The sequence below is a fragment of the Typha latifolia genome, chromosome 11, assembly GCF_019914945.1.
Source record: "Typha latifolia isolate L0001 chromosome 11, TyphaL0001v2, whole genome shotgun sequence".
NCBI classification, from domain to species: domain Eukaryota; kingdom Viridiplantae; phylum Streptophyta; class Magnoliopsida; order Poales; family Typhaceae; genus Typha; species Typha latifolia.
The window spans coordinates 1,674,636-1,688,657 of NC_133096.1; the positions used below are offsets into that span (position 1 = coordinate 1,674,636).

At 33.7% G+C, this 14,022-nt stretch overlaps 1 protein-coding gene across 1 annotated transcript; it reads left to right on the forward strand.

The window, feature by feature from the left end:
• The first annotated feature begins 6,674 nt into the window (after positions 1 to 6,674).
• Positions 6,675 to 12,958, forward strand: LOC140797924 (wound-induced basic protein-like). The gene is made up of 2 exons (XM_073151627.1): positions 6,675 to 6,843; positions 12,628 to 12,958. Exons 1-2 carry the CDS (start codon positions 6,773 to 6,775, stop codon positions 12,698 to 12,700), a joined length of 144 nt encoding a protein of 47 aa, XP_073007728.1. The 5' UTR covers positions 6,675 to 6,772; the 3' UTR covers positions 12,701 to 12,958.
• The last annotated feature ends 1,064 nt before the right edge of the window (positions 12,959 to 14,022 follow it).

Sequence of the window (14,022 nt, forward strand, 5' to 3'; positions counted from 1 at the left end):
CACTTAAACTATTTAAATTTTAAAGAGGTACTTACCGAAAATCTTAGAAAATTCTCGACTAGTCAAAAGTCATGTTATGTATATCTTCCTCTTCAAACTTATGTAATCTAGAAATTTCTTCTATTTTAATATAATATATTTTTTCATTTTTATAAAAAGAAATCCAATAATCTAAACCTTGCAAGTTAATGGGATTGATTTAGTTTTTTTTTATGCCTTTTAAGTGGTAAAATATATTACAAGAACTTCCAACTTATAACATCCATACAAATTCTTCCTTGGTCCATCTAGAGGCCCTTTCTCTTTCCTTCCCTTCTCTTTACATTACATTTTTTCTTTTTTTATCCTCTATTTACATGCATTATACTTCATCTTGTCAGTCTATACCCTTCTCCTTTCCTTCACTATCTCCTCTTCACACGCTTGAGCTTGATCTCCTTACTGGTGCTCATTTAAACAAAAAGGCATAGGAGATGTTTGAGGCTCTCCACCTTCAACTACCTCTACTCCATACTAGCCAGAGACTAGGGAAGTAGAGGAAGGTTGGAGGGCGACCGCCTCTTTGCTTTCTACAATCTATATAAGGGTGCTTTTTAGATGAATTTTGGATAACTATGTCTAGAAATTTTATATGATTCATAAGTATTGTGAAGGTTGATAAAAAAAAAATCTAAGTGAAAAAAAAAATTGAAGCAAAAAATAAATTTTCTTAAAGGTGTTAAGGTGTAATGGTTGAACTTGCAATAAAGATTTTTGAAATTTAAGTCATCATATTCAAATAACATTGCAAAACTTATCAAATCTAGAGGATTTCATAAAATCTTTTTAGATATCTTTTTGCCTTATCACCGTGAGGTATTTAAGAGTTATGGAAACTTAACTCTAGTGATTATTTTTATTACTTTTTAGGGAGACTTTTAGATATCTATGACGGCTTTTAAAGAAAATATACATAAGATTTAGAAGAATTATATCTTGCGGGTCATTCAGACAAAATGATCAATCTCAAAAGTTACTAAGATCAAGGAACTAATCACAAGAAGCGGTATATTATAGAATATAGCAAGTAAGATTATTACAAATTGAGTCGTGGTGATTGGTGAGTGATCTGTAAGCTTCTTGTAACTGATACATGTTTTAGTAATTGATTTCGATCCGAGTTTAAATTTGTAATTTATTTTTTTAGATTGGGGCTTTTCCATGTAAAATTTTGTATCTATAATTATTTTTCATGCTTTAATTTTCATATTACTTTATTGATAGCATGCGATAGATCTATCTCCTAGGTCTTTTCTATTATTTTTAGTTTTTCATAGGGTTTTTCTAGGATTCCTTCTACTATCACTAATCGAATGACAGTTTAGCAAACCTTCTTCCCTCTTCTTCATTTACAAATTATCTATGTTACTTTTACACTGCAGTACAGTGGTGAATGCAGGGTACTGGGAAGTGAAGGTCGTGATGTTACTACTAGTGATCAAGTCATTTTCTCCTATATTCCTGCTAAAGCTAGTTTATTTGCAGATCTTTTGTGTCTAACAAATTTAGTGCCATATTTTACTTATAATAACATATGTTTCATCTAAGTTATAATGATTGTTTAAATTATATTTTTAGTTGATAAAAATACCCTTACCTTATCAAATAAAATATTACTTTTCTCTTCTCCAACTTTCTACATCCAACTTTCTCTATTCAAAAATCATTTATTCTCCAATCCAAGATACAATGTCCAACCCTTTTTTCCAACTAGTTATGTCCAACATTCTCCATTCACAATATCAACTTTCTCTAACTAGTTATGCATACGTTCCTTCTCCAACAAATTACCTATGCATGGCTAGAGAAAACCGTAACATTTCTCCTCTTATCACAATCACTCACAACAACATGACATCTTCAAGTGGTAGCACCAATAGTCAAAGAAGATTATAGTCATCTATCAAAGTGGTTTGCCATTGTGGAACGAGAGCTATACTTCGAACAAGCTTCATTGGATGTGAACATTTCAAGGTAAAATTTTTTAGTTATGGTAGTTTGGCTCTTATGTCTTCATCAAAAATCTTAATTGATGTGCATAGATCAATTTCTTATGAATTCATTTGCTAGATTGATCCCATCTATGTCTTATAAGAAAAGAGTTTGCAAATGTATTATTAATTATGAACGCGAAGCTAGAAAAGAGAGAAGAAGATATGGTAATTAAACTGAAAATAATGCAAATAGAGAATTATCTATTAAAGAAGCAATTGAGGAGACTTGAAGATATTAATAAAAAAATTAAGGATTTTTATTATTTTAGTTCAAAACGATAATTCTCCTTACATATTTTATTCTTTGTAGTAGTCTTTATTTTTTGGGTATGCAATATGTAAGGAGAATTATCATTTTGAAATATATAATATACAATTCCTAATTTGATGTTTCTATACAGTATGCTAATGATAGTTTCTAGTGTTTCTATGCAATATGATTATTATGAAAGGAATTAGCCTTTCTGATGTAATTTCTTATTGCATAAGTAGATTTCTAGCACCAAATAATTGTAATCAGATATGTTAAATTTACATGAAATATAACCAGAATATATATGTTGCATACTATATAGAACTAGAAAAAAAATCTACCAAATAAATCATATTAGAAATAATGTGCCAAAGTGCATCACTTGAGAAAATAATCTAATTTATCATTTATGAAATAACATCCAAAATACATCCCATTAGGTTCTTAATTGGATTACACCACCTAAAGTATATCAATTATTATCCAAAAAAACATCATTCAACAACATCCAAAATATAAAAGTATGCCATCCAACAACATCCAAAATACAAAAGTATGCCATCCAACAACATTAGAGGTATAATATGTTATCCTTACAAGTTAGCATTACTCAAGGATCATTGTCTACCATTGGCAAATGTATTTCTAATAATTCTTATGGAAACCAGTAAGTAAATAATGCTAATTTAACTGTATTAGATACATAGCACTTAAGATTCTTAAAGGGTATTAAGTAAAAATTTTAAATAATTATTTATCTTTGGTTAACTCTAGAAGAGGTAGAAAATATTGTACCCTCCAATCTGATGCTATTTCTTGAATGATATAGAGGAAGTTTAGTAAAATATTGCACTCCTTATATATGTGCTTGGAATAAGTTTTTACTTCAGCAATATCATCTCCTCAAACTCTAGAAGGTGATATTGTTGAAGATGCTTAAGATGGTTTTGTTACTGTTGTAGCTGGCTATTTGCATGCCCTTAAATTATCCCCTAACATACTTATATTATATATATATATAATTATAGTGTGTTATCTTTTGAGAGTACTAGAATTTTTAGATATATTAGTTTTATCTTCCTATTTTCTTCTCAACTTTTTAGATCTTTCAAGCCTTTGAAGTTTTAATAATAATATTTGGTCACATTTTATATGTCCCCATATAGATAAATATGGAATAAGAGTAATTATATGATTGTAAGTTCTAATAAATATGTTTTTGTGATAGTAAAAGCTGAGATAATATTTTGGTTGACTTTTACTAGAAAAAGGTACAAGCAATTGCATAGGAATAAAGAAGGGCAATTAACTCTAACTCGTTATATGTGCACAGGTGTCATTCCAGGTCAACAATATAAGTCCTAAGAGTTAAGGTGTTGTTTATAACCTCAAATACTTTATTACCTATATAAATTACATGACTATGACTTGCACTTGCCTTTCTTTTCTTTAATTTCTTTTGAATTTTATGACATAATCTTGTCTTAAACTTGTTTCCAACTTCAAGTTGCTAATGGAATCATGACATAAACTTTCTCCTAACATCTCCATCGTAATAACAATATGCTTATCCTAAGTATCATTAATATAAGCATCGAATGATTCTCTGCGATTGTAATATTTGTGCTCTATGTACAAAAAATATATATAACATGTAATAGTAATTATGTAATTGTAAAGCTAAATTTACATGTAACTAATAGCATGTAAATATTTAACTAAAATGTGACAGTAAACATATAATCTAAATGTAAAACTAAATTAGATATGTAAACATATATTTTGTCTGCAACTAATAAAACACCACCCCTTTTCTTCAAATCTCTCAATTAGTGAGATTAAGTTGTTTAAAATTAAGTGCAGTTGTCTTTAGATTTTGTCCAAATATTTGATTATTTCTATCTCTCCTAATTGCGTGAATAAGATAGCCAACATAAGGTAGTTTCAAATGGCATATATCAAGTCCTATTATAGTCCTACAACTATCAATAAAATATTAAGTTTGTGCAACATATGATACAAACAATTTTTGAAATACAACTACATTTTTGGCACACCCCTATCAATCTTGAATATTATAACACTCCCTAGATTCTTTATCCTTATCATTTCACAATAATTTATCAATCTCATATATTTCATAATAATTTATCAAGATATCATGACTCCATAACATACATATAAGATCTAAGAACTTAATAACATATTTGGCTTGGACTGAGCCATACATGGACTCAAATGAAAGATAATAGAAAATGACTTATACAATAAGCAAATGACTCGATCGACTCATGAACTTGAACTATCTAAGACTCAAACTCGACCTAGACCGAAATATAAAATGAGAAAGAAGGAATTAGGGTACAAAGCCAATTAAAGGAATTAATAAAGAATATAAAATTTTCTTTTATTAGCTGACTCGCTTAACCCTCCTGCCATTATAAATAGAGGGATATTTTTATCTTTTTATTTATTTTTATTTTTATCTTTGACGCTCGAGGGATGAGATATTATTAAGAGTTCAAGAGATCTTTTTATAATAAAAAGAATTTAGAGGAGGCATGTAAAACATATGATAGTTTAGGAATTAAAATGAAACCTACCCAAGCTGCTCATTTTAAGCTTTAAACTAGGGAATCTACATCACATATCACATTTGACCAAAAATAAAATAAAAATTGATTGGGTCTTCAAATTTTAATTAGGGAATCAAGTTATGAAATTTAATTAGCAGCTGAGTTTATCTAGTTTTAATTGTTTACCCTCTTATAAAGCCAAGTATGATAATTAATTCACACTTGCATAATTAAAATATTAAGAAAAAAAGTGGAAAAAAAGGTGTTTGATTGGTAGGTTGAGTTGAGGTCAACCCTCAACCTCCCCTCCTACCCATATCACTTTTTTTGCATCCAACCCCCTGGAATCACAAATATCAACCGCACAAGGACACTAGAATAGAAACTCAACTCGCTTCACTGTCTCCTCTTCCGCTGCACCTCACCTCCAACCCGCTTATCCTACACCCAACCCACCACTTCCTTTCAGACTTTTATTAGTACTTGAGTAAATAACGAGTTTTTAACCAAACTAGCCTTCTTCCAAAACTTTTTTACGAGAATGGACTATCCGCAAATTTATTTACCAAATCGGTCTAATTTACTGTAGCCCTAACAAAAATGCTGACCACTTTAGTATTTTTGTCTGGTTCTAAAACGCTGATCCGTTCAGCGTTTTATGTGTATAAATTTTTTTAACTTAGTCTTTCAATAATTTAGGAAAAAAATTATTTAGCAATAAAAATATGTTACGAACCAGATAGATCTGGACTGATTCGGATGTAATAAAATTATAAAAAATTTAGGTGCTAGTAGCCTCGTGAGTTAAGGTTCTAACGGCTCTAATTTCACCTAAATCGAAGGTCGGGATGAAAAGTTAAAAATAAAAGAGTGGAGCAAAGTCGAAGGAGGGCACAATAATAATTATTCGACGTTGTATCGGTCGTCTGAGGGTGGCGAACCGGTGACTGGAGCTAGGAGGTGACTAGGGTTTGGAAGGTCGAGATACTTCTACGGCTATGATCTATTATTAGAAAGATAAAACGATCTAACGGCTCCGATAAAAGATAAGAACGAAAATAGTAACTTGGCTAACCTTAGATTTATTCCATTCAACAATTATTATCAACACATGTTCACTCCTATTTATAGTAGTAAAAATTCTTAACGGATCGGATCCGCATGCATATTATCTAATTTATTGAAATTCAAATAATAAGATAAAGCTAACTGACTAATTTGACTAAATCAGCCTTTCTTATATTTTTGAATTAATCTTTCGTTTCCGCTACACATAGATTCCAAATTTGGAGACGTCGTGAATACGAAAGTTGTAGAACTAGACGTTGACGATCTTATTCAGTTAGTTTGATATTATTCTGATGTCTGTAGAATATTCTGAGAATATTTTGTACAGAGTTAGATTTAGCTAATTAAATAAAATCCTAACCTACTAAAGCTCTAACTAAACCAAATTAACTAGACTTAATCCATTAAGCCTAATTTCCCCTTGATGTGATCCGATTTGAATCGATTTATATCAAAATGCTGAGCTGAGTAGAGTTCAACATTTTTGTTAGGGCTACAATAAATTAAATCTGATTTGGTAAATAAATTTGAGGGTAGTCAATTTCGGTAAGGGGTCTATTAAAAATGAACGAGGTCAAGTCTTATAAGTTCTCATATTTTTATTATAAGGGTGTTAAATATAATAATCAAAAGATAGGGTTTTAAAATATAAATTTCCCTGTTATACTATTAAATTATATAATAAAGTCTTCGCTAGAAACACTTTATAACTGTTTACTGGTTGGAAGTTAGAACCTCGGGGTTTAATTATAACTCAAAATTAGGAGGGCTAGGATGTCAAATATGATCGCGTAGTTAAACTTTCGGTTCTCTTTCGAGTAGAAACCCTAGCGGCAGACGCGATGATCTACGACGTGAACTCCCCTCTCTTCCGCTCCTTCCTCAGCCAGAAGGGTGGCGCCTCCGATAAGCGGTACGTTTGTCGTCCTGACAAATTATTTGCTTACTTCTTGCCGTTTGATCCGAACAAAGTCATATGGATGGTCGTGTTAGTTTAGTTTCGTGCTAAAATATGGAATCAGGTGCTGGTTATTCTCATGACTGTAATGCTGTGATTCTGTTATGCGATTTGGGTTGTGTTTTTGGATTTCATGAATTTTTTTTTTCATTTCTTTCCTGAAATCTATTACTTGATTGGTAACATTTGACTTGGCATAATTAATGCACCATCTAAGAGCGATATAATCATCTCATAGATCTGAACACTTGGCTCTTTCTTTCTTTGTTTCTCAAATAAAATTGCTTATTCATATAAATGTTATTATCTGTTAAAAAGGCTAAATTCTATCAATAGAGTATGGTTTGCGACTGCAATGTTGTCCACTTGATGTGGGGGTATAGAGATTTCTAATATGTTATGGACTTAGAAAGATATAAAGATAATGCTTATCATTAGTGGTGTTCTTTATTCTTATACACAAGCTACTTGTACAAGACCTTTTCAGTTGTTAAGATATTGTGATGCTGTGCTTTTTTTTTTTTTAAGCTGGTGGATATTTGTGTGCCTCCGTTCCTCGATAGAGTAACTTAGTCATGGTCAGTAATTTACTGCATTTGTAAATTTCAAGCAAAGTGAGGAGTAAGTTTGTTAATTGCGTGCTACAATAAAGTCTCTCCATTTTGAGTTAGTTTCATGAATTTTGAATTTCATTTACTGATGAGTGATTCTTGCAGCATATCCCATTGTAAATTCCATTAGTTAATATCTAGGTATGGTACGAAACAATTTTTTCCTCGTGGATAATTTCTTTTGACATTCTGTTTTCCTTATATCACCTTGCATCATACGTGGCATGTCAGGTGCCATACAATATGCATGTGAAATGGGTTCTCCAATCATTTAGGGCAGTCTGTTTTAAAAAAAAAAATTATTCTAGAGATTTCACGGCCAAATTCAAACTTTCAAAGAGACAAAAGAAGTTACATACTAACCTTTTTGGTTTGCATCTTCTCTTCTCTTCTTTCCCTTATTCTTTCTTTTCTTTTCTTTCTTTATTCTTCCAGTCCAACATGTCTTATTTCAGCTCCAATATTTACTTTTTAAAGATAACAAAAGCATTGCATGATTATCCATTATCTATGCTCCAAAGATAAAAAAAAATCATCAAGTTTACTTCAGTGCAATACCAACATGCCTGTGGTAAAGCAATGGAGGAATGCATGGAGCAGTAGGCAAGGCATCTGCAAAAAATTTAAGATTGAAAAAGAGCATGCTTAAGAACTAACAAATTCTTTTTTAATTATTATTGAAATCACGATGCAAGAAATAATCCCTATTATGAGGCCAGGGGTATCATAAGGAATCAAGTATTAATTACTTCAATCAAGGTATAATTGCCAAATGTCTGTTTTATTAAGTCAAGAATTGATGTTTGTTGAAGCACAAGGACCATCTTTTTTAAGTATATTGAGTCAAAAGAACAAGCTTTGTTACCTTGAAAGACATGGTTTTAGTTGATCAAGGAATTTCAAAATCTGTAGTAACAAAGTATTCAAAAGAGTTTAAAAATAGGTGTAGCTGCTCAGAGAATGGGCAGTAGCTCAATGGTAAGCATGGTAGCCACTTCACATAAGCACCATGTTAAATCTTCCCTTTATTCTGAATTTTATGATAAGAAAACTGAAAAAAGGTAAAAAAAAAGTTTTACCTTCTCAAGCTGATAGCAAATGGGAATGTTTAGATAACTCAGCCTTTTAGCGAGTAGAATTTTGTCAGCCTTTTTTAGTATAGTAACTCTTGAGAGTTCTGCTGACATGGTCCATGAGAAATCTTTGCATGGTGCAAGCCAATTGATGGTTTTTGTAAGTGTCAGCGCCATCAGATCAATGACGAACACCCTCATGTTGTTAGAAGATATCAAAGTGCCGGTTAGGTTATTAGGTTTACTAATTTAATTGAGTCAATTAGAAATTTTGGCGCATTTTTAGAACTCATCTAGTTATTTACTTTTGGACTGTAGAATACTGTTTTGAGTGAAATTTGATTTTTTAGGTTTTATTTACTTTATTCTTGTATTTGGTATTTCTAAAACTACTAGGATTTTTTCTTTTCTAGGAAATTTTAGGTTTCTGTTTATGGAGGTCTTTGTTGGTATCTAAGTTTTCTTTTCTTGTAAAGGCCTAGGAGTTGAATACAAAATAGTCTTATAGTAAGAGACATTATGTTTTGGTATGAGTCAGGAAGCCATGTAAGCAAAAGATCTGATTTGGTTTTGTTCTTCAGCTTTATTTTCTGCTTTTGTTTTGTAATATGCAGTATAAATGTCAACTTTTTTCTTTTCTTTTCTTGAGTGCTTGATGCAGTACTTTTTGCCCCTATCTATTATTTCTCTTCAAAAATCTATTTGTTGATAGATCTTGTTATTGCCCTAGGATCAGTGTCATAGAAGTTAGGAGAAGTGTAGATTATGAACTAATTACAATCCAAGACTTTGATGTCCTTAATTCTCATTCTTTGTTTATTATGACGTTGACGTCCTAAAAGATCCTTAAGGTATATATATGATTTAGTACTCCAACTATAATTCTATGTTGTCAAATAGAATCCCCAATTTTAACTTGGATGCTCCTGAAGGATGGCAAGCCCCAACATATATCATGGATTTAGCCATTGACTACTGGTTCAGTATCCATATCCAAGGACGAGTATTTGAAACCTCAGGGATCTTCACTAGTTGTATTGCACTAAAATTATAGTAATAGACGGTCAAGCCTATTGCCCCCTTTTTGGTATAATTTCTTATTCTCAGGTCTGGCCCTTGAGTGTTTAGTACTAATCTTTTTGGATGAGGAGGAAATTTATCTCCTAATTTTTGTCATTGTCAAACAGGGCCTTGAAGAGGACAGAATAAAATATCTAGTTTGGCTGCCTTGTTGGATTTACTAATTGGGGAACATTGAAAGCCCCATCCTGACAGTTTACCTACTAGATAGTGATGAAAAATTGAAAACCAAGTCACAGCTCTGTTATGCTGCTCATCCTTTTTCAAGTGATCTATATAGTTTATAACTTTATATATCCCCCCCCCCCCCCCCTTAATTTTTAACTCTTAACTTTTGTTGGCGATATGATTTTTATTGAGACAACCCATAAGACAGGAGCAAACACCTTTGCTATCTCAAGCTTTACCTTATCACTACCTTTGCTATCTCAAGCTTTATTGAGACTGCCTTTGCTATCTCAAGCTTTACCTTATCACCTGCATCCCACAAAAGTGGCTACATAGCAGCAAACAGTCAAGAATAGCCCCCAACAGTGCCTCATCCATGTTGATGGCTCCTAATAGCGAGAGTTGCTAGATGATTAGAGGGCACACAATTAAGTCAGAGGTGAAAAGATAAAAATCAGTAATTACTGAGTATGATAGCATTAGTAGCTAGGATGACATTATTGGTACTAATTGTGACAAGAGGAAGGTTGATGCATGTTAGTGTCGATAAGATTGAGGTAGACTGTAGGAGCGAGGGGTATCGTGGGACGAGTTTACTAGAGGAGTATAAACAAGGAAGCACGGATACAGATATGGAATATGGATACAATGTGGATATGGGGATATGGCAAATCCTAAAAAAAGTATGATATGTCTGGGAGATGGGAATAGATAAATTAATAAAAAATATATATTTATATTCTAATGACAATCTATACATATATAATTATATATATGCCAACAGTAAAAGATAACATAGATATTGAGGATGAAAGGACATATGGGACATAAACCAGAGGCAAACATAAGTATTCTACTAAGCATTCTAGCTGTGTTTAAGACAACCTTTCTACTAAGCATTCCACTAAGTATTTTAACAATAATTTAACATAAACGGAGGGATAGATACACAAGAAGAAAACAAAATAGATAAGGGACTGATGCAATTCTTAAAAAACAAGAAAAATGCTTCTAAGAAATCTGCCAGCGTGGGATTGATACTGATGGTGGTTTGGTAGTGGAGAGGATAAGAAAGGGATGTCAAGGGAGTGGAAGCCATGGGAAGAGAGGAGGAGGGAGAAGTGGAGGAGGGATTGATACCTTCTAAGAAGCCCATCGACATTGATGGAGGAAGTAGGCATCGCCGAGAGAGAAAGAGTGGCGTTGAGGGAATAAATAAGGGTTGCCGAGAGAGGAAGAAAGGCGTCACTGATGTCGTTGGAGGAATGTCATTGAGAGGAGGAAGCAAGGGCACCGGCTTCAAGGGAGGACTTTCGTTGAGGACGGGAGGAAGCTACGCCATGGTAGGTTTAGGAATTAGAATTTCACAGTTAATTGTGCCCTATTCTTTCTTCCCTCACTCACTGGCCAATTGTTTAACCAACAAAATTAAAAATATGTCCGAAATGTATCCAGCCATATCCTGAGCACATCCAGCCGTATCCTACCCATATCCGGTATTACAATTGATTTATTTTTATCCTGGATATTCCAGATATGCATTAGAAGGCATATCTGGCCCATATCCATTTACAATATGTATCAGATATGGATGAGCGACTGTTTTTCCCATATCCGAGCTTTAGAGAGTATCAGACCTGGAAAGGTGGGAATCTTTTCTGGTTTCAACTTATGGTTTGAAGGTCTGCTCGAGTCAGAACAGTAATGGTCGAAACTTATTGCAAATTAAGTCCAAGACTCATAGATCAAGGCCAAATCTGGCAAGATTATTGAGTTGGCTTTTGTTGCAGATCACTATTGACTAAAGTCGTCCACCCATATGATGTATGCACTATGCCCTTGACTGCCTACATACCGCGGACCTTTTTCACTGGGTGTTGCTGCACCCACATAGGAAGTAGGGTTGACTTAGTTTTTTAGTTTGCTTAGTAGAGTTGATAGAAAACGATGTGCAAGTCAGTCCTCAGAACCATTCATTTTCTTGTTTCCATTTCCTGTCTACTTCCACTTTGTCAACTTATTATTCCTTTTCTCTGTTACCTGTGTTTCTGTTAAGTTTCTAACAAGTGTCTCGAATCTGAACCTAGAACTTACATTACATTTATAAATTACTCATTTATCCCTATCAGGTTTTATGATCAAATTTGTTGCAGAACTTAGATATTAAAGGCCAACCTTCTATCTGTTAAAAAGTCCATTGATTGCCTTACTGCTGTGCTGTCAAGTGGCTGTTATAGTGCTGGCCCTTGGCCATAGTTAGTTACAGAAAATGCTGAGATTTGGGGCATATATTAGAAAAGTTGTTCTGAATCCTGAGGATAACTCTTCCTTTATTTCTTTGCCAAGAGCTTTCTAGATAATAGATACACAGAATTCAATATAGAATATAATTATGAGGTAACTACATAACCTAGCTTTGGGTCAAAGAAAGGACAGGCTGGAGCAATTTGAATGCATATTTATTTGAGGTGGCCAGCAGGCCACTGTCACAGAGCTGCACCTTGGCCATGGTAAGTACACCAAACATTGATGGATCTTGAGCATATACGAAGTATGCTATTTACAATTTCAAGAACAATTATTTAGGTGGGTCTCCTTGGGTTTTGGATCATGTTGAATATGTTAGTTGCTGCATTTCTAAAGATGAGTATGGAAGTTAGTGTCTGAGTTTGATGCGGTAATGAAGTTAAGATTGCTGTAAGTAATAGTTGCCGTTGTTTTGTAGCTCTAAAACATGCTAATGTTGTTACTGTCTTCCATTGCCAACTCCACTTATATTGCTGGTGCATAATTTTTGCTGAATATAGGAAATCTGAAGAACAAAAGCCTAAGGAGCAGAGGCCCAAGTCCAGTGAGAACAAGCCTGTTATGACAGAGTGACAACTTGATCATTCCATAGGACCTAATGCTTGCACCTGATGTTCTTGTAACCTCTTGTTCTTGATTAATCTAGTATTCTAGTATCAGTTTGATTATGACAGCCAGTTAGCATTGCCACTCAATATCGAACTGTGATGCACGGTGGATGTCTGATGTGGATATAGACTTGAAAGTCTATTGGCATATTATTGTTCTGCTGTTTTAGTTGATCATCCTATCCCCATAAGCTAAAATAAGAATTTGATTTTCCCATGAAAATACGTCACAAGAAAACAGAAGAATGAATGCTAGTCTTTTGAGGCATCTGTTCTTGGTTGGTAGCAGAGGTTTGGGCCCCTCCATGCATTTGGGTTGATTCCACCATCTTTGTTTAGTAAAAAGGGGTGGATTTGGATGGTGGGAGCCCCCAGCTTCTCTCACAGTATGAGGATATGAAAGCTTGACTACTTTCATATGCTGCATGGAATCCAAAGTCTCTTCACTCTTGCAGGTACCAATCACTCGGCTCTCTGACCTTTCTCACATTATTCTGTGTCCTTGTCGGTGCCTTTCCATGTACAACTATTACTGCCAAAAGCCATTGATTTACATCCATCAAGAGCAAGTTAGCCCCACATGTTTTACTGGGAAGGATTTACTCTCAAATCTCAGCAGCTGTAATTTTTTTTTTTTGACACAGCATTTATTGCCATTCTGATTGCAGAATTCAAGCGCAATCGGAGGAAACTTGTCAGTCTTACTGCACAAAATTACTTTGATCTCTGATAAGTCTACGACAATGCAAAATTATCACTGCCCTGCATTGTGGAGGTGAGATTGTGCAAGTTATTGTCGCTTTTCTTGTGTTCTTAGCCGTCGTACTCAATTATTAGGTTGGTGATGCTTTCCCACAATTGCATGTTTATCCCCCCACTATTCTCTACAGAAACTTTTTACTACAGAAAGTGTATTATTTTGACAGAAAAAGGACAGAGATCTCTGGATTATCTATCTTCTCTTTTATTTTTGGTCGTGGACTCATGCCCCTATCCTGAAACTGAAACCCTCACTATCAAGGATGATGGGGTCTAATTGCTTGAGATAATCTTTTGAGAGAAGTGGAAACTTAACGGTGTTCCAGTTGAATCGGTGCCAATCGGAATTTGTACCATGATGAGCTCCGTTAATCATTAGAGCAATATTCTGTTGGCCTATTTGCTTAAGATAATTAGTTAACTACAAATTACAGGTGGTCGTCTTGTACATTGGGATGCCTTCTTTTGTCATGAAGTACCGAGTTCTAGATTGAGAATGAAAGGTGGTAGTTGTGGAGTTGGGGATCT